Genomic DNA, 20,870 nt, shown 5'->3' with positions numbered 1-20,870 from the left:
TAGTTATCATTGGCGAGGAAATAATTAATTTCGCGATGAAATCTAGTATGTCGGAAAATATATTTAACGACTATTTTCTAATCGTTGAACTTTTTTAACAAGAAAAAAGTATGGGTTTGAGTGAGGAAAGAAATTGTCGCTATAGAATAACAGCGAGACAAATAGATTTCATCACGGAAAGGGTTTGACGAGGACATTGTTTTTTCGTCGCTAAACCTTTTCTTGACGAGCATTCTCCGACGAATTGAAGACGAAAAGAATTTCCTCGCGGAAGTACTTCCGCGACGAAATGTCTGTTTTTGGCGAGGAATTTGTTTCTCGCAAATGAGGTTTTTTGTTGTAGTGCTATGTCTCCATTAGCTACAAGCCTACAAGTTGAAGTTTGTTGAGAATGAGATAGACGCCTAGTTGGGGGTGATGGGTCTACATTTCAGAAAAAGAATCACATTTTTTCATTACTTTTCAGTTTTCATGTGCCTCTTATCACTTTCTTCCTTTCAGTGACTAAAAAGTTTCACACACTTCACAGAAAATTATTAACAATCACTCTTGTGATGACTCTTTCAGCTGAGCAAAACACTATCCATCCGCTGTAGTCTTTTTTTTTTTTCGGTCTGATCCATTCGAACCTTATTTTATTTTTTATGGAATGATCCATTCGATCCTTGTAATCTTTATAAATCGATCTTTTCTTTCCTAACAGATAATGCTATTAAGCACGAAGATAGACAATTACTAACAGATATTTTATAAAAATAATGACATTAACAATACAGAATCACAATTGGGAGTAAGGAGTCTACGTTATAATATATTCTGTATAATTCTAATTGTTGATTCGAAATCGAATTTTGCTGAAGTTTTGATATACAGATTGTTAATGTCTTTGTATGAGAAGAATAAGTTTTTTTTTTTTTTTTAATGGAGTACGAGAAGAATAAGTTTCTGAGTGAGAATTTTATGTTCTGAAATATTAAAGTTTTGAAGTCGTGAACTGTTAAGTCGCTGAGAGCAGCCGACTAGGATTCCCTGCATATGCATGATTAGGTCATTGGGTGGTGCTTGCTTACCTGCATGTGAGGTCAGTGGTGGCGTCATGTCACCAGCGAAAAGAAAACTACAACCACACACTCGTCAAATACATGAATGGCAGGATAAGAAGAAAGGGCTAAAAGCCTAAAAACCACGGCAACCTTTCCAAATCAAAAGAAAATAATAGGAAAAACAGAAGCACTAGTAGCTAGACGTCTCTGTCTTAAAAATTAAGTTCGTTTAATACGAATCGATTGCCATTAATTCTTCACTGAACTAGTGAACTCTAGCTAGCTTCATTACACCGCACTAGCTACCATGGAACCAGCCGGCCACGTCGCCATTATCCCAACTCCAGGTTTAGGCCACCTGATACCCCTGCTCGAGCTGGCCAAACGACTTGTCGTCCAGCACAACTTCACCATCACCGTCCTCATCCCCAACGACGGCACGAACCTGACACCGCAAAAGAAAGTCCTGGAAGCTTTGTCGGAGACCATATCCTCCACCTTCCTCCCTCCCGTCAACTTCGACGACCTCCCACCAGAATCGGCGATGGAAACCAAGATCGCTCTCACCTTGGCTCGGTCACTCTCCGCTATCCGCGACTCAGTTAAGGCCCTAGCGGAGTCGACTCGGCTGGTGGCGCTTGTTGTTGATCTCTTTGGTCTTGAAGCCTTTGACGTGGCCAATGAGTTTAATGTGCTGCCCTACCTTTTCTTTCCTACTACTGCAATGCTTTTGTGGTTTGTGTTTGAGTTGCCAAAGCTTGACGAGACAACTACATGTGAGTACAGGGATTTGCCTGAACCGGTCCAGCTTCCGGGTTGTGTGCCGCTCCATGGTAGAGACTTCACAGAGCCGGTTCAAGATCGCAGCAATGAGGCTTATAAGGCGATAGTCCGCATCTGCAAGATGTATAAGTCGGCTGGTGGGATCATGGTGAATAGCTTTGCGGATTTGGAACCGGGTGCTTTCAAGGCTTTCAAGGAGCAAGGACCAAGTCTTGGTCTTCCACCGGTTTACCCGGTCGGACCGAAAATAAAGACCGGTTCGGCGAATGAGATGGGTGAGAATGAGTGCCTGAGCTGGTTGGATGGTCAGCCAAAAGGGTCAGTGTTGTTTGTTTCATTTGGAAGTGGTGGAACCCTCACCGCTGAGCAAATGAATGAGTTGGCTTTAGGGCTTGAAATGAGTAGGGTCAGGTTTCTTTGGGTTGCTAGGAGTCCAAATGAGAAACAAAATGCTACATATTTTGGTGCTCAAGGTTCTAACGATCCTTCAACTTTTCTACCCGAAGGGTTTTTAGAGAGAACCAAAGATGTTGGTCTAGTGGTAACTTCTTGGGTTCCTCAGGTCCAAATTTTGAGTCACACATCGACGGGCGGTTTTTTGACCCATTGCGGGTGGAACTCAACCCTAGAGAGCATTGTACATGGCGTGCCTTTAATTGCTTGGCCGCTCTATGCCGAGCAAAAAATGAACGTTGTTTTGCTTGCTGAAGATCTAAAGGTAGCATGGAGGGTTGAGGTGAATGAAAAGGGCATAGTGCAGTGTGAGGAGATTTCCAAGTATGCAAAGGGACGAAGGAAGAGTGCTAAAAAAGAAGATGATGGAATTGAAAGAGGCATCTCAACTGGCTTTGAGCCAAGATGGGTCATCTACAAAATCACTCTCAGAGGTAGCCAATATATGGAAGGAACACAAGAACTAGTCAATATATTGTGTCAACGAATGTTTGTTTTGATTACAAATTGAATAAGGTATGAGGTTTCTTTATCTTGTGTTGATAGTTATCTTGTTTGTCTCAGGATTGGAATGTTTATCATCAAGAATTTTTCTATTGGAACCTCTAAATTGACTCACTTGACCTCCTATCAAATTTTCAAATACTAAATTTACTCATTAAACCTCATTTAAGCTTCTGAAATAACCTCACTTATATATCATGGACTGAGTCAAAACGAAAAGACTCCCTAAAGAAAACTCTCTCTCAGAACCCTAGACAGGTCGGCGGCGGCCTCAACCGAGAAGAGTGTTCTCGTCCGGCGGCAGCTATGGTATTAGGGAGGGCACTTTGCCTCACCAATGACGCGTGATCTGCTGCCGGAGGGGACTCGATGCTAGCGTGCTGGAGGCTCTAGTATGGGTGTTTGCTCGAAAGTTTTGCAGGTGATTTTTCGGCTCTGGATCGACGGATTTCTCTGGGGCGTGGTGGTGCAGTCTGGTGGGTCTCGTAGGCAGATCGACGGGGTTGCAGATTGAGGGCGCTGGGTTGGGGCAGTTTCGATTTCGGGGCAGCTTGGATCGTGGAGCGTCGTGTTGTGGAGTCGAGGCGGTTTCGACTTGGGTGGCGGAATCATGGAGCGCTAGGTCGTGGTAGGGTCTGTGGCAGTGTCGCGTCGTGCCGGTGGGTACCTTGCCGGAGCGGGCATGGGTATGGTGGCGGCTGAGGTCTGCTGGGCTTGCTGCACGGATTTGGAGATGGCAGTTGGTCTGGGCCAATCTTGGCCTGTTGGGCTTGGGGTGGGCAAGTTTTTGGAGCCTCTTGGGACAGTTTTTTGATGGGCTAGGGATTCGTTCTCAGCCCATCTCTATGGTTTTTTAGTTTGTCTTTTTGTTTCAATAATCCCCTTATTGGGTGCTATAGGCCTTGGCCTTGTATACCTTATTTCTCTAGGACGTTATAATGTGCCCAAGGATCAGTACTGATGTACACCATTAGGGTCTTAGGCGGATGTACTGATTTTTGGTGTTGTAGCTTCTTGGTGTTCAAGGCGCAGTAGTCTCGGCTAGTAGTCATTTCTTTGTGCATTCAGTGCACTACTTGAGCAATGATTGTAATATGAGGGGTGTTTGTACCCTTCATGATTGACCGAGTGAGGTCGTATGATTTTATATCAATGGATCAGTCTTCCGTTCCCCTCAAAAAAAAAAAAATAATAACCTCACTTATATAATTTGCAAACAAACTATGAATTACATATTTATTCCTAAACCAGATTACATAAATCTTTTATCCAATAAAAAAAGAAACTCAACCACAAGGTATTGGGCTTTAAAAATTAATTTCTAATAAAAAAGAATGGTTTTTTTTTTAACTTTTTTTTTCTCTTGTAGATGTGCACAAAAAAAAATGAAGAGTAATTTTTCTTAATGTTTAATTATTTTCTCTATTTCCTGTACCTCATGATTAATTATCTAATAGTTTTTTTTACTGCTAGTTTTTTTTTTTTTTTTGCAAATATAATGGATAGACTGTGATTTAGGTCATAATATGATGATAGGAATTTTTAACATTATATAATTTTAGAAGTTCAGGGACTGAATTGATTTTGGACCCAAACCACAGGGTAGTATTCAATATTTAGCCCAAAAATTAATATGTACAAGGATCCCTAGGAATGTGTTAATAGCTATGCATTTATGTTATACCATTCCTTTTTCCATCCATAGCCTACATGGATCCCTCCTACTCTCACAATCCGTGACTAGGTCACTCATTCAAAAATGTCGCACACTTTAGTTCTAGTTATACTAGTTTTAGAAATCCTGAAACATTTAGCCTTCCATCTTATCTGTTTATCATTTTAAGAAATGTGATAATATGCAAAACTTGAGTAGATTTTCCTAAAATTGTAAATGACATTTGAAATAAGATTGTCAAATTACTGTGTTAACAGTCTATGAATACCTCCACACGTACTTTCTCAGCAGCATGGTCAACTTAGAAAATTCACCAAACATTCATTGCAAATCGAAATGACAAGGAATCAGTTTTGAAACAAGCATTGGGATGTCTAGTTCAATATACAGAAAAACCAGAACTTAAATGATTCAAGTAGAAGTTCAAATCTCAACAGAAAATCAGAGGAACATTTAAAATTCTGGAACTTTCTCTATTACAGACCAAACTTGGAAAATTCACAGAACATTCAGTTTATGTCGAAATGCGATGAAACTTTCCAGATCCTTTGCTAACTAACAGAAGTAAAATATATCAAAAATTTAGGTCAATAAGTCAGGAAAAAGAAATATCAAAGAAGGTTGTACTGCAGGACAGTTTCTGCAGATTTCTTTCAAAATACCATAGTTCTTGGTATCGTAATCCTTAAACTGATGGAAGGAAAATGATTATAATTTCACAATGAGACCTATAGCATATCAAAGCAAAACAAAAATTTCATGATTGCAATCAGGCGACAATGTGTAGCCAGCAATAGAATATTAACTCTTTCTACACATCTAATACATTAGAATTGCAATTAAGCTAACTGCTAAACATGCTCACTGTAATTGCCAATCTGCTATTGAAATTAGCTCTCAATTAAAAAACTTTAGAGAGCATACAAAGAGACTAACCTTGTTTCCGAAGTAGCCTCTCCCTAGTAAGCACAACAACACCAGGCAGCCTCTCATTCCCACTCACTCTCGGTCCAACCTGATTACCCGTACCTGATTGCTCCGTGCCAATTCCAGCTCCACGTTCCTGAAACCAACAACCAAAAATTCAACACCACGAAAAAACCCAAAACAAGACAACCCATGTCTAAGCAGCAGGAATATAGGATACTACCAAAGAGAATATAATATTAAGACTTCTATGTTTGAGCACATGAAGATGGAATAGGTCACTAGATGATGTACGACACACAACTAGTAGAGAAGCAAACGAAGAGATAGAATACAAACACAAAGCCAATTCGTTCTCATTGGACTTCCACAGAGCCTTGACTGAATTGAATTTCTAAGATCTGGAAATCGAATAAATCCACAGGTTCCAAATTTTCTCCAAGATGATCTCGATTTCTCAAATAGAAAACCCTAAAAATATCACAATTGAAGATAACCAAGATTAAACAATAGAAGCTCAAATTAAACCTGAACCTCAGATCTCACCATGTGGCATGATTTACCTAAGTGAATGAGGCTGAATGAATTAACAAAGGAGGAAGAGAGCGCTAAACTGTTAGGTCGACAAATGTATAAGAACCAACGAGCTCGGTGATTGCGACGACGGCAATGGTGGTGGTTTTTGATTGTTCGTCTTCTTCCTCATCTTCATCCATGTACTTGGATTGGAGGTTGGCCATTACTTCCCATTCCTCCGCTCCCGAAGGAAGTGTACCCGCTGCTACATAGAAAATTGAGAGAGATATAAAGATTCAAATTTTAGGGTTTGAGAATCTCGATTTGGGGATGTTGGGGCTTCTTTGATTGGATTTATCCGAATTGAATCAAATAGGAAACTAATGAAAGCCAAGCTAGCTGGGGGAGATGAATCGATGGAGCTGATAGCTAGCTCTTGCTACGCCAGGTTGGGAGAGACCGATGGAAAGAAAGGTAAGCTTTTGAAAATTTTAGCTTAGTGTGGGAAAAACACAGGGTCTTAGGGCAAAAGGGGTGAACAGATTTTGTGGTGTCAAAAACCTATTTTTGGCCAAATTTGGGTATATTTTTTCTCCATTTGCTCAGACAACATATAAATGTCGTCCCAATTTTCAACATTTTAATGAGAAATCCTCAGTATTTTAAGACGACAGTTATCTGTTATCCTAATTTTCTAACTTACAAAAAAGATGAAAAAACCAAAATAGTATGAATTCTCATGTTATTCAGACAATATAATTAATTTATATGTTGTCTGAAGAAGTTTAAAAACTTCAGACAACAGAAAACAAAACTTTTGTAGTCTGAAGGCATTATTGGCATAGTATAAGATCATGCCACTTGTTGTTCATGACCAAGGACGCCAAATGAAGACCTTCCAATCTGTTATTGTCCGGATACTCCTATGTACTTATACGAGTGCCTCCATTTTACAATAATATATTCTTTCAATACAAAGTTAAATGGGGCATGCATGGGTTTCTTTGGCCTTATATCTTAATCTTTATCTTTGTTTCTATCTCATTGTTTGAACAAATAACAGCAACTAATCTATCATCAGGTCAAGACTACTCCTATTCGATGTAACAAAAAGCTTGTCGCTGGTGATCTATTATTCTTTATCTTTTCTTTTGACATTTCTAATTTAAAAGGAAAAATAATTAAACTACGTTCTACTGTTTTCTCAAAAAAAAAAAAAAAAAAAACTACGTTCTATTGTTGTCTATTGTAATTGAACTCATAAACCAAAATGACAAAATCTTTTGTTTTTAAGACAACTATAAGCAAACTTTTTTGTTTCTTATTCTTAAGAGTATCTTTAATAATATTAGCTATCTTTTAGTTAAATTTTAGCTAAAGTAGTTAAAAAATCAATCTAACTAGCCACTAAAAGTTACGTCTATATCATTTATCTTTATTTTAACTAGTTTTGAATTTATATTATTTATTGAATGAAGAAAATAATAATTTGAAAGTATTTATAAATTACATAAATGACTTAAAATGAATGTTTCAAATTTACAAAAATAATAGAGAGTCATCTCGTTCCCTATATTTAGGAGTGAGATAGTTAAAAGTTAAAATGCAGAATCACTTAAAAGTCTGGTACAACTGCTGTTAAGTCACAATTTACTTATGTAATTGTGCCCCAAAACTATGAAAATTGACTTGTCTTACATACTACTTTGTCATCTTTAATCCATTTTCTTTTGTTTGTAGGAGAGGAAAACACCCAATTTATGGCTTGAGATTGTAAAAAATCAAAGTTAGGAGGAGAAGGCATGGGATTGAAGCGAAAAAAATACTAAGCAAATTCCGGCTAACTTTTCTGGTGAGCCGCAACTCATGAAAGACCTCTAATCCAGCCAAGGAGGACCATGGTGGTGAAAATTTTTTACCATGTGAAATGCAAATATCTTCCCACACCTTGTCATTTTGGAGCTTAATTTGCATGCATTTTGGGACCATGGTGTAAGAGCATCTCTTCCATCTTTTTTTTTTTCCTAATATAACTGATTTTTAATACCAAAGACACCTTATCTTCATCATCTCTTGAACCATTTATCCATTCCCACTTCACTTTAACTCCATCTTTTCTCTACAACTCCACCTCCCTTAAATCCAAACACCAAACTCCATCTCCACTACTTCCACCACCCATCAATTCCACAACCACCTTAACACTACAAACCATCACTAGCTACTCAAGGATTCATCATCTCTACACCATTAAGGAGCTTGAGGAGCAATGAGGAGCACTACTACAAATTTCCCCATTAGCACCCTTTTTTTAGCCACCAAAAAATCTTCAGTCCCAAAATGAATAGTATTACAGTGATATAAAAGATTGGTGGGTTTTTTTTCCCTCTCACTGATCATTAGTGTGTATTATGAACAGTATACAGAACATATTAATTGTTTAATCTCAATGACACTGTTAACAGTGTCAACAGAAATGGAATAGTTTTGTTTTGTGATTTTGGGAGCAACCAATCAAAAGATCAGTGTGAATTTGTTTCATCACACTGATGATCAGTGCCCAGGGATAATTGAGGTTGGGCCAATAGAGTGTATCAGTGGGCAGGGTTAACTAGTGTCCATCAACTTGGGGGTTTCTCTATTTTTGATATTCAGTGGTAACCGTTGGATCAGTGGAGGTCTTAACCAACGGGAGATACAAAAATCCCACTCTTTCCCGATCAGATCTCTTTCAAAAGTTCTTCTAGATCTAGATCTGTCTCTCGTACTTTCAGTTTAACCTTATATCTCTCACTCTCTCATGTTCGTCTAGATCCAGCTCTCACACTTCTTACTAACTCTCTCTCTCTCTCTCTCTCTCTCTCCCCAACACGGAGAACCCACACATAGACAGTGCGGTCTTAACATTGTCGATCACTTTACCAAAATTTATAATTACTTTGCTCTCTCAAAACGAGATTGAAGGCTGAATCTTCTCAGAGACGTCGTGCATGTTTGGCCTTTGTAACCTCGCTCACCATGGATTGCTTCATCTTCTCCTCTATATCTATATGCAGCCTTCAAGGAGGAGATCAAGGAATTCGAGATCCGATACGGTGTGTTTCTTCGGTTTGCACGAAGAGATAGAGGGATCGAAGGGAAATTGTGGTCAGTTGGTGTAATCGCGTAATCAACTGCACCCGTCTCTTACTTTCTGAAATTTCACCCTCACCTTTGTTTGGTTTTAATTTGATTCAGTGCGGTTTGTTTTTATATCGGTTTTGCAGGAATAATTTGAGGATCTTAGAGTCAAGGGTTGGGAACTTCTAGCCCGTGTGTTAATTTGTGAAATTTCGCTCCCGCCTTCGTTTGGTTTCTGATTCAGTTGTTTTTTCTTATATCGCTTTTGCAGGAAGCATTTGCGGATCTTCCAGCCCAGGGTTGCGAGCTTTTGGGTATGGTTTTCTGAATTTGATTGATGTTTTTGTTGTTTCTTCTTTTTGCACTGATATTCATATGAAGGTTTCTGATTTCTAGGACAAAGTTAGAAATTTATGGTTGTTATAAAGTAGAGAGAATATGAAGAGAGAATAGTAGGGAGGAAGTAGAAGTGTTCTCATTCAGTCTCATTATCCTCCTTTAAATAGAGGTAGGGTTTACATCAAAGTACACAACTAATGAGTATTTTTACGTGGACAGCCATATAGATAATAATATTTACAACACTCCCCCTTTGATGCCCACTAATGAATGATAGTATTGGACGCACTTATTGTTGCCTCGTTAAAAATCTTGCCAGGTAACAAAAACCCAATGGGACAAAAATAACCCTGGTCGAATGACAAAAAGAGCACAACGTGCATATTTCCTAGGTAGCATACTTCCGGATGCTCCCCCTGATGAAAATCTCCCCTTAATTGTTGCAAGACTTAATTATGTATGCGATAAGCTACATGTATCATATATAGTGGTTTGATGTGTCTATCACTGAAGTGAGACCATGTGTGCTTTGCATATAGGGGCTCATCATAAATTTTCATACCTGCAAAGTTAAAGCAATACTAACAAAGCTAGACAATATAAAGAAATTGATACATTAATTATCTTTGTATAGTTTAAAACATTGAAAAATCATCATGGCATACCTAGCCATACACATCAATATCTTTGTGTATTGATATGTCTCATAAGCTCTTCAAGAGCTCAAAATAATTCATAACTTTGCGAAAATTAGAATATGTTGCAACATTATAATCATAATTCGAATTCGATAGTAGTCTCGTCATAGTACTCATTAAGGAAATTTAGATCTCGTTGACTAGAACGAAATGAGTACATATGAGCTAGTTTTAGACTCTTTGATTCCATGAGTGAGCTTCATGCTCTTCCAACCTTTCATGGATTTGCATTTGAATCATTCATGTATTTGAATCCCTTGAGGATTTGATAAGAAATACACTTATTATGACACTTTGCTTTTGAGATTTTGCTTTTAGCAATGTGTCTTCATAATATACAATGACAAAGTGCCATAAATCTCTCGTCAATATAACAGCTATATGTTAACACTGTACTTATAGAAAATTGTCATTCATATAAGGGAAGATATTCATAATCTCATGTCTCTATAAATAGACATTGTGTCATAGTGATTTATCTTCACTTTTGATAAATACCCTTTTGTACCATGTAGGGTTAAAGGTCCAAGTATTTCATCACGTTTCAAATATTCAATTTCATTGGAATTGCATCTTTCCAATTTGGCCAATAATATACTTTGTCGACATTCATGGTGAAACGTGGTATAGCATTCATACAGCCCTTAAACATTTTTGGTAGCTACCAAATGTAAATTATCATCGATGATTAACAATCATAGATCCCACACATTCTTATATGCATGCATTAACTATAATAAGCTTATTGATATTTGGTACCCATGCCACTTCTGGGGCATACATTGTCGCTTCTAGGACAATCATCTCTCATAGATGAATTATTTAGCGAATGTGGATCTTTTTACTTATAATCTCATATAGAGCACTATAGGGCTTGTATAATCTTCCCTGTTTTGGGAGTTTGAAACTTTAGACCTGGTGGATACAATCCACACAAATTCAAGCCGTTATTCAAATGACAGTAGTCTTTCCTCCCCCTAACGGCGGGAAGACTGTCTCATTATGACCATGCTCAAAAGATGCATTCAAAAATCTCTCACTTTTTTTGGAGTGAAGGTGTTCATTGGCTGGTGGCGAACCCAAACCAAGTTTTAGGTCAAAAACATTTTGTCCATTAGCATCAACCATATTGATTTATTATTGTATCACTAAGACATCATTTCATAATGGCGTACTTACACCCTTTATATGTGTAGCCATATTAGGAGTTGTGATATTGTTAATGACATTTTCTTCATGAGAACCATGTCAATTGGATACACTTGCATACCACAAATCAAATGGAGTCTACATTGTTTGTATTAATACGGTCGGTCTCAAGGACTTTAACCCAAGCAGATGCCTTTGCATTTAGCATATAATTTTGTCACTTTCTTTTATCAATTCACTAGTTTTGATATTTCTCAAAGTCAAAATGAGACGGTGGATAAATATCTCACACCAATTCATATCGTTCTTCAGGAACAATATTTCTCCCCCTCATTGCAGGAGGATTGTCTCATTAAAGTGACAACTCGCAAATATGTAAATAAACAATTTGCTTGTGAGTAAGATTAGCAATCATTAAACTTGTAAGTGATTCCATGCAACATGGTAGACAAAAGATTATGTAACCGGTCATGCCAAAATAGTGTATTTGGTTCCAGGAACTTCAGGTTCATGACATCATATGTCTGAATTTACTGCAGAAAATTCGATACAGTATATATCCAATGGCATAAAGTCTTCTCCAACCATATATTAAGCAATTAATGCAACAGTATTTCAAAAATTCGGTAACATGATAGTAGCTCATTTGGAGCCATAGATCAAGATCTACAACTCTTGATATGGTTGCTACCTTAGTTTCAGTAAACATTAATTGTGGAATACTGACAATTGGAATGGACCAACTTCATTTTGAACTGCTGGCCAAAATGATATACTCGAAAATTTCTAGTTAAAGACTACAATCCATAAGAACAAGTAACTTTATCATGTGAAGAACCTCAAGTTCTGTGTCACATATAAATGAGTAGTCATAAAGAGGAGGGACTTCAGGCCCTCATATAATTGGAGATCCAAGAAACTTGAGGTTTCATTTTTTTTCAATTTATAACAACCTCTTAAGGAACATCAGGTTGATGTTCCTAGATAATTGGATTAAGAAACATTTAGTTTCAATGGGAACTCAAGAGGATACAATAAATCTATGGAGTAGCACAATAGTGCTTTCAAGTTGCTTATTGTAAGTAATAGACATCAGGGATGTGTGATGATCTCAATGTTGTTACTAGTCAATGCAATTTAATTTGACCAGTGCCCTTTCGAAAGTGGCTTGATAATCATCCACCATATAGTGTACCATAGGCGATACACACCCAATTTACAATTTCCTCACATATGTGGATGTTAGGACAGTAATTTACATTAACTCCTTATTTTTCTCTTGCCATGATCCACTTCTGGTGGCATTTCATGGTATAGCCATGTCAATCGGCTTTCTTACTATATAATGAGATCTATGAGACGGGGAGATTATACATCTCTAGTAATATTGGAAGCACAGAATGCAAAGGGACAATAATGTGTGCTCTTCTGGAGCCATCAATCAGATATGTAAGATCTGAGATGATTGTTATATTAGCCTCATAAGCATAAGCTTTAATAATATTTTCTGGACACCATGCATAAAATTGCATTGCCTGAAAATCACTCAAAACATAAGTTTGAAGATGATACAAATCAAATTTGTAAGAATTGATCGGTAGATCTCATACGATATACACGAAGCTTCTGGTCCATGTTATACAGTTAAAACATGACGTTCAATTATTGTATTGTTGTTTGATGTAGATTAACATCAAATGCATTTTGAACTTCTGGCCAAAATAATATACTCGAAATATCGAGTTTAAACTTTATAACCATAACTTATGAGTGAAGGACTTTAGATGATCATCTAGTTAGTTTGATCATTGAGGAACTTCAAGTCCTCATGTAATTAAGGATCAAGAAACTACAGGTTCTAATCTCTTTTAATTACAAAATCTACGATCACAAATTTTGGGTATACTCATACTCATTCGTCATAGACCAACGGTTAAATATCTGCTTACTTTTAAATTGGTGTCAAAATAATCCCCTCAAAGCTTCAGGTTTGAGGTTGACCCAGATTAAAACTTTTTGATAAATTGTCCATATATCCACTCGAAACTTAAAGCTCGAGTCTGCACAATTAGAACTCCTTGTTCTAAGGTGGAATGCTTTAAGCAGACATAAAGAAGAATGTATCAATCGACATATCAAAATTACTCGAAACTTCTAGTTCGAGTTGACATAAAGTCAAATAAACTGTGAATGAATTATATGTGTAATCAAAGCTTCAGGTTCGAATATTTTTTCTATGAACTGCAAGTTCTAAGATTTCGTAATTTGAATCTTCGGGTTCAAATAAATGTGGTGCTCGAAATTTCAGGCTCAAGGTGGCTAAAGTGAATCTTCAAGTTCACTTTTATATTTTATACTCAAAGCTTCGGGTTTAAGTTTTACTGTTAGAACTTCAAGTTCTGCTATGAAATTTTGAACTTCTGGTTCAAAAATATTACATTCGAAATTCATATGTTCGAGGTATAGGACTGCTGGTCTGTATGAGTAACAAAAAAAAATTAATAGACAAGTACTGTAACGAAAGTACATAACAAAATAGGAAAATTTCAGGGAAGAAAAATAAATAGATAAACCATGCAATAAAATTAACCGTGGAAACTTCTGGTTCCATTAATGAAGAAATTACACAGAACTTCTAGTCTGCTTAACTTCACAAAATGATCATCTTTTTTCTCTCCTCTAATCACACAAGTACATTATTTTATCTTGTGGAGAACGTACGTAGCTTCTAGCTTTAACCAAGTGTTCAAATTGAACTTCAAATTCACATTGTCGTACGGAACAGAGAACCCCAATACTAAAATAATTTGAGGAACTTCCGGCCCTCTTATAATTATTGGGGATTAAAAATATGTGAGTTCATATACCCAATTATATAACTCTAAGGATCTTCTGGCCCTCGTAATTGTATAAATTTATGAGACTTCATATCGCAATTTTTCCACTACACAATCTTTGAGGAATAAGTTCAAACCCTCATGTAATCATATAAAGAAAATATTTTGATCGCATTGAATTTACAATGGTCATTGAAATCCGTCTATGAGCAATAAAATCATATCATACGTCCTTACCTTTTGAGCATACTTATGCACATAATCGTAGGATTGTATAACCTGGATATCAAAAAAATATTGATCCAGCTTTGGGAGTTACGGATCCTGCCATAAATTGAATCAACATAGATAGTGGTCATCACTCTCATCACATCAAGATTGCTTCTCATATTAACAATTCATAAATACATGTGCAAATGACAACATAAGGCATATATTAATACTTGTAATCATGAAATATATAACGAATTAGGATTGATGCCTAACGACAATTGAGGGAAACACAAAAAAAAAATCTTATGAGTGTATACTGACAAAAAAAAACCCAGAAAATGCTATTAAATAGACAAGTAAAAACTAATGCCTCCATTGCACCTTATGGGATAATACGTTGGGTTTTGGTTGCAAAACCAAAAATAAAGGAGAGAGGCATGATTATTGACAAAAAAAAAAATTGAGATTGTCAGAAAGGAAAACGGGTATGATTCTATTTGCGTGATCAACCAAAACTTTCAGCAATTATACTCATATATGAGAAAAAGAACATATGTATATCAGTATATAAAGCAGGAATCGATGGCACCGTAATGATTATATATAAGATTAAAGCATAGATCATAGATCATGAAATAAACTCATGAAATAAAGCAGGAATCGATGGCACCTTAAGAAATAAACTGATATGCATAAATGACATAGATCATGAATAAACTCATAGATCATAAGTTATAGTTAATAGCAACAACGTTGCACCATAAACTCGTAGATCATTATAGAGTTATCAAAAAATAATAGCAGAGCGTGCTGATAACGTGTTATAAAGTAGAGAGAATATGAAGAGAGAATAGTAGTGAGGAAGTAGAAGTGTTCTCATTCAGTCTCATTAGCCTCCTTTAAATAGAGGTAGGGTTTACATCAAAGTACACAACTAATGAGTATTTTTACGTGGACAACCATATAGATAATAATATTTACAACAATGGTTAGTTTTTTCTCTATTTGTGGTTTTTTTCCCCTGTTTTTATGGTTAGTTAGCTATCAATCACTATCTTTTACTCTCTTTTTCTTCAGTCAAATTGCATATCCAATCCATTGTCAATCCCTTATTTCAATTGAATTCAACTGAGTACCGCTTTAACTCGAAGAACTCATGTTTTGAATGACAAAGAAGAGTTTCAATTTGGTTTATCAATTGAAATTTTCTATAATGATATTGTTTGCTTTCGAAACCAATGATTTATATTCATGAAAAAGATCTTCAATTTCTTACTCAACTACATCATGTTTTCGAACCCACTGTTTCTTGCTTTCATACTTTGAACTTCCTTCTTGCTCAAGTACATCATTATCATATTCATGTGTTCTGCTATTCCCTTGTCAATTTGATCATCAAAGAATTCTGATATTTACATTTGTTGACACTGTATAGAAAACTAATGCTATTATCAAAATTTCTACTCACATAATGCAGCTAATTTCATTTTCAAAATTACTTTGTGCAGCATCAGCTTTGTTTCACAACTAGAAATCACTGAGCAAGAGGAAAAAATCAAACAATAGCTTCATCTGTTCATTGTCAAAGATAAATGAAGCTACAGGTAAAGACTTTTATTCATGAATTTATAACATTTCTATTTGTTTGTACTCTACAACATATTAATCGTATCAATAGTGTTAATCAATGATAGTTTGAGGTTTAGGCAATAGATTTCATCCTCAGCAATGAATGTTGACATGAATTAGTCACTTGATTTTTGACCTTCTGTGACATTTGAATCGTAAAGGACTCATGAGTTGCCTTAACAAGAAATTCTGACCAACCTTTAGCTCAGAATGTTTTAGCTTTCATTTCAGTAATGTTTTTTGTTTAAATGTTTTTTGTTTTAATATGTATAGTTACTTATGTAGACATTTTCAGTACAATCAGTTACATTAATTTAGTAATCTTGGTTTCTACATCATTTTTTTTTCTTTTTCTTTTTGTGGTTCCTATTTCATTTTATACTTTGAATGCAGAAATATATATATATATATATATATATATGTATTTACAAGGAAGTTCAAGCTGACTTATGACCCTATGTTAAAATTTGAGAGTGAAATTTCTTTACTTTACAAATTGAATGAAAAGTTTCATAATTTTACCATTGTAACATTTTTTTTTTACAACAAATGTTGGTTGGATTAGAGTTACCGCAGCAAATAAACAAACCTGTGGCATTGTGCGGGATGCTCTACTAGTGTCTTATTAAACTGCCCTTCTGTTTCAATGTGCATAGGCATGCAGCTGGGGTCAAGTTACATCGTATGATGCTTGAAGATTTGCCGAATGGTATTATGGATGAGGTATTTTTCTACACATTATTTTTTAAATGTCATGTTTGGATTTCTTACAGAATTGAATGCATAGGTTGCTACTTGCTAGATAATACTTCACAGTGCAAAATTTAATTCTTCTTTTCAAGAACTTCAGGTACTGTGAGCACGTTGCCATTTGCTTTGAAAGAGTTTGTCCATATCAAAGAAGGATTGCAGTTGTGGTTTTGTTGTCTCTGGATGTAATGAATTATTTTAGTTCGCGAATTTGTTGTATGATGCATTTTTTAATATAGTATATGGTACATGAAATGTAGAGGTACCAAATACTAGTATTTGCTAGTATTTGGCACCTATTTTTTTATTCCAGTTTAATGATTTTGCCACTGATATCAGTGGAATTCCGAAGCCACTGATATTTGGATCAGTTGCTTTGGCACTGATTTGGATGCAATTTTGCTTTGGTTAAAGGCATCACACTGATAATTTAACAGTGTGATTAGTCCCATTAGCACCTGCAATAGAGGGGACTGATTTCCCATTAGTGGCTAATGCCATCAGCCACCCTTATCAGTATGCTTTGTCCCAATAAGGACTAATTCAAATCAATGGGGTTTGGGGAAATTTGTAGTAGTGGATGAGACAAGCACCACAACACCACACGATGATATGAGAGAACCATCTCCACAACCATCAATAGTCACTTCTCATTCTGTCTCTCTTTAGTTACTTGATGTATTATATTATATTTACGAGTAAATAGTGAACTTGTCGGGGCTATGGTTGAAATCGCTAGCCAACCTTGCTTGTAATTGATGTTTTATTTATGATTTGATGAATTCATGTTGTCACTTTCACATGTTAAATCAAAAGTTGAATGAATTTACTTAGACTTACTCAATTTGAGTCAAGTGTTTGCTATGACATGAAGTTTTTGCCAAGAGATTGATTACCATGTGAGGCTAGTGAGCTAAAATCACCTAGAACTAGGATTCGTTTGCTTGCTTGGTTATTTAAACTCTAATCTTTATGCAATTAGAAGCAATGAATTAAGACTTAACCGGTAATATAATTTGTTCTTAACTAGATAATTCTAGACTTAACCGGTTAGAATTGACAAAATAAAAAGAGTTTAGACCTTAGTAGTCTTAACCGGATGCTAAGAGGGTAATTGGACAATATGTTTAACATCATTCATATTCAATTTCATTGTTGCATCAAGGGAGGTTAGTGGTAGATAATTCAAACCCTAACTCCCATCCATTTTATAAAAACTTCAACTTAGTCTAGTCTTGTTTATTTTCATTGCGATCAGTGTAATATTTCAACCAAAAATTCACTATCCCTTTGTGCATATCATCTTTCACATGCCATATCTTGTAATGAGTTTTAGCTTAATGAATTTGTAACTCGATCTACAATGTGCTCTATATGAAAGATTATTGAGTTTTCGCTTCTAATAATGTACTCTGTCCGAAAGTTTTATAGCAGGTGATTCAAAAACGTCGAATATTTTTTATTATATATTAGTCCCATTTCTAGTTCATCAGTGCCTTATCTTGCAGAGTCAACTCAACGAGTGACACTTGTTGTGGATCTTTTTGGTACATTTTTGTCCACAAACTCTTTAAGTAGTGTTCATTTTGTTGTTTTTATTTTTTATTTTTTTATTTATCAACTAATGCAAGTTCATTCTTTTTTATTTTGTGTAAAAAAAAAAAGGTAAAATGAATTTTGTTGATAATAATAATAATTAACAATTAAAATAAATAATTTAGGCCTTAAGATGAAACTGACTATCAAGATGAACTTCACAACTGACATCCAACAGGTACGAAAACATTCAGAATTTCCTAACTCCTAAACCCAAAAAAGTGATTGATTTTTCACTTGAAGAAGTTTAGAGGAAGCTACTGGCCTAGTTGGGTTACCACCCACATTCACATGATCTTATTGGTATGTCAATTATGAGACGAAAGAAAAACATCAAAACATAGATCTCAACGTTCTACACATTAAAAAAAAAAAACGTTCTACACGTTTTGATTCTTACATAATTGATAATTATTGCTCAAACATCTTTCATTCTTTCTTTGGCGATGGGGCTACATTTCATGAAAATCCACTACTTTTACATGTGCGCTTGTCTCACACTCTCACTTTCTCCCACTTGATAACTTAAAAGGGATCTCTCAAACTTGACAGTACTATATTTTTACAACTAAGCAAAATAGTATCCGGCCAGGCGGCCAGACGTATGTTGAAGAATCTATCCGTGTTACAGATATTTCTTTGAAATTACATTAACAATAATGGAGAATCACAAATGGTGAAATAGGAGTGAGGAGAGTGCGAGCATTCAAGCTTTCACTGCATGATTGGGAGTGACGACAGTGACATCATGCATGCATATGACGTAGTGGTGATGTCGTGTCAAGTAATATAGGTGCATGTCAGGAGAGGAAACACAGAAGCCAACTTTCTAACTCCAACCTTGGTTATCGCCGTTCTTCACTACACCCGCCACACTAGCTACCATGGCAGCCGGCCACGTCGCCATTGTCCCAAGTCCAGGTTTAGGCCACCTCATTCCGCTCACCGAGCTGGCCAAACGACTCTTCGTCCACCACAACTTCACCGTCACCTTCTTCATCCCCAACGACGGCACGAACCTGACTCTGCAAAAGAAACTCCTGGAAGCTTTGCCGGAGACCATATCCTCCACCTTCCTCCCTCCCATCAACTTAGACGACGTCCCACCAGAATCGATGATGGAAACCAAGATCGCTCTCACCTTGACTCGGTCACTCTCCGCTATCCGCGACTCAGTTAAGGCCTTAGCGGAGTCGACTCGGCTGGTGGCGCTTGTTGTTGATGTCTTTGGTCTTGAGGCCTTTGATGTGGCGAATGAGCTCAATTTGCTGCCCTATCTTTTCTTTCCTTCTACGGCGATGGGTTTGTGGCTTGTGTTTGAGTTGCCAAAGCTTGACGAGACTACTACTTGTGAATACAGGGATCTGCCTGAACCTGTCCGGCTTCCGGGTTGTGTGCCGCTACATGGCAAAGATTTTGTAGAAATTCTGAAAGATAGGAGCAATGTGGCGTATAAAGCTTTTCTTCGCATCGGCAAGAGGTACAAGTCCGCAGCTGGGATCATGATCAATAGCTTTGCGGATGTGGAACCGGGCGCTTTCAAGGCTTTCAAGGAACACAGACAAAGTCATGGTCTTCCACCGGTTTACCCCATCGGACCGGTGATAAAAACCGGTTCGGCTTCCGGATTGGGTGAGAATGAGTGCTTGAGCTGGTTGGATGATCAGCCAATTGGGTCGGTGTTGTTTGTTTCATTTGGAACCGGGGGAACCCTCACAAGCGAGCAGATGAATGAGTTGGCTTTAGGGCTTGAAATGAGTGGTGTGAGATTTCTTTGGGTTACTAGGAGTCCAAATGAGACATCAAAAGATGCAGCTTTCTTTGGTGTTCAAAGTTCGACCGATCCTTTAAGGTTTCTACCCCAAGGTTTTTGGGAGAGAACCAAAGAGGTAGGTTTAGTTGTTACTTCTTGGGCTCCACAGGTCCAAATTCTAAGCCATGGGTCGACGGGCGGGTTTTTGACCCATTGCGGGTGGAACTCAACCGTAGAGAGCATTGTGCATGGTGTGCCTTTGATTGCTTGGCCACTCTATGCCGAACAGAAGATGAATTCTGTGTTACTTGCTGAAGATTTGAAGGTCGCATGGAGGGTCAAGGTGAACGATAAGGGTATAGTGGAGCGTGAAGAAATTGCTAAGTACGCAAAGGGTCTAATTGAAGGAGACGAAGGGAAATTGCTCAAGAAGAAGATGATAGAGCTGAAAGAGGCATCCCAAGTGGCTTTGAGCCAAGATGGTTCGTCTACAAAATCACTTGCAGAGGTTGCTCAGATATGGAAAGGCCACAAGAACTAACATATGTGGGCTTTTTGGTTATTTTATAAATAAAAAAAATTTTTGTTGCTTAGTACCATTTGGTTAAGTGATATAACTATTTACATGTGAAAAGTCCCCAGTCCGACTCACGTATTAGTGATTATATAAATTACTTTTTTTATAATGTTTTTACTCAATAATATAGTTGTAATATTATCAGTTGTTTATTAAAAAAAAATATATATATATATATATATATACTAGAAAATGTCCACACACCCGATGGGTGTGAGAGTATATAGTGGGGAGTTATAATTCTGAGAGTGGAGAGTTTGAAATAGTTATTTTCTTTTATTTTGTTTTTTTATTGTTTTATTTTGCTT

At 36.7% G+C, this 20,870-nt stretch overlaps 1 protein-coding gene across 1 annotated transcript; it reads left to right on the top strand.

Moving 5' to 3' along the window:
• Positions 1–1,180: 1,180 nt before the first annotated feature.
• On the top strand, positions 1,181–20,682 carry LOC112175972 (hydroquinone glucosyltransferase-like). The gene is made up of 2 exons (XM_040512049.1): positions 1,181–2,616; positions 20,383–20,682. Exons 1-2 carry the CDS (start codon positions 1,351–1,353, stop codon positions 20,524–20,526), a joined length of 1,410 nt encoding a protein of 469 aa, XP_040367983.1. The 5' UTR covers positions 1,181–1,350; the 3' UTR covers positions 20,527–20,682.
• Positions 20,683–20,870: the final 188 nt, after the last annotated feature.

This window comes from Rosa chinensis, chromosome 7 (assembly GCF_002994745.2).
Source record: "Rosa chinensis cultivar Old Blush chromosome 7, RchiOBHm-V2, whole genome shotgun sequence".
Taxonomy (NCBI): Eukaryota; Viridiplantae; Streptophyta; class Magnoliopsida; order Rosales; family Rosaceae; genus Rosa; species Rosa chinensis.
Note: the sequence above shows the minus strand (reverse complement) of the source record. Positions and strands in the feature narration are given on the sequence as shown.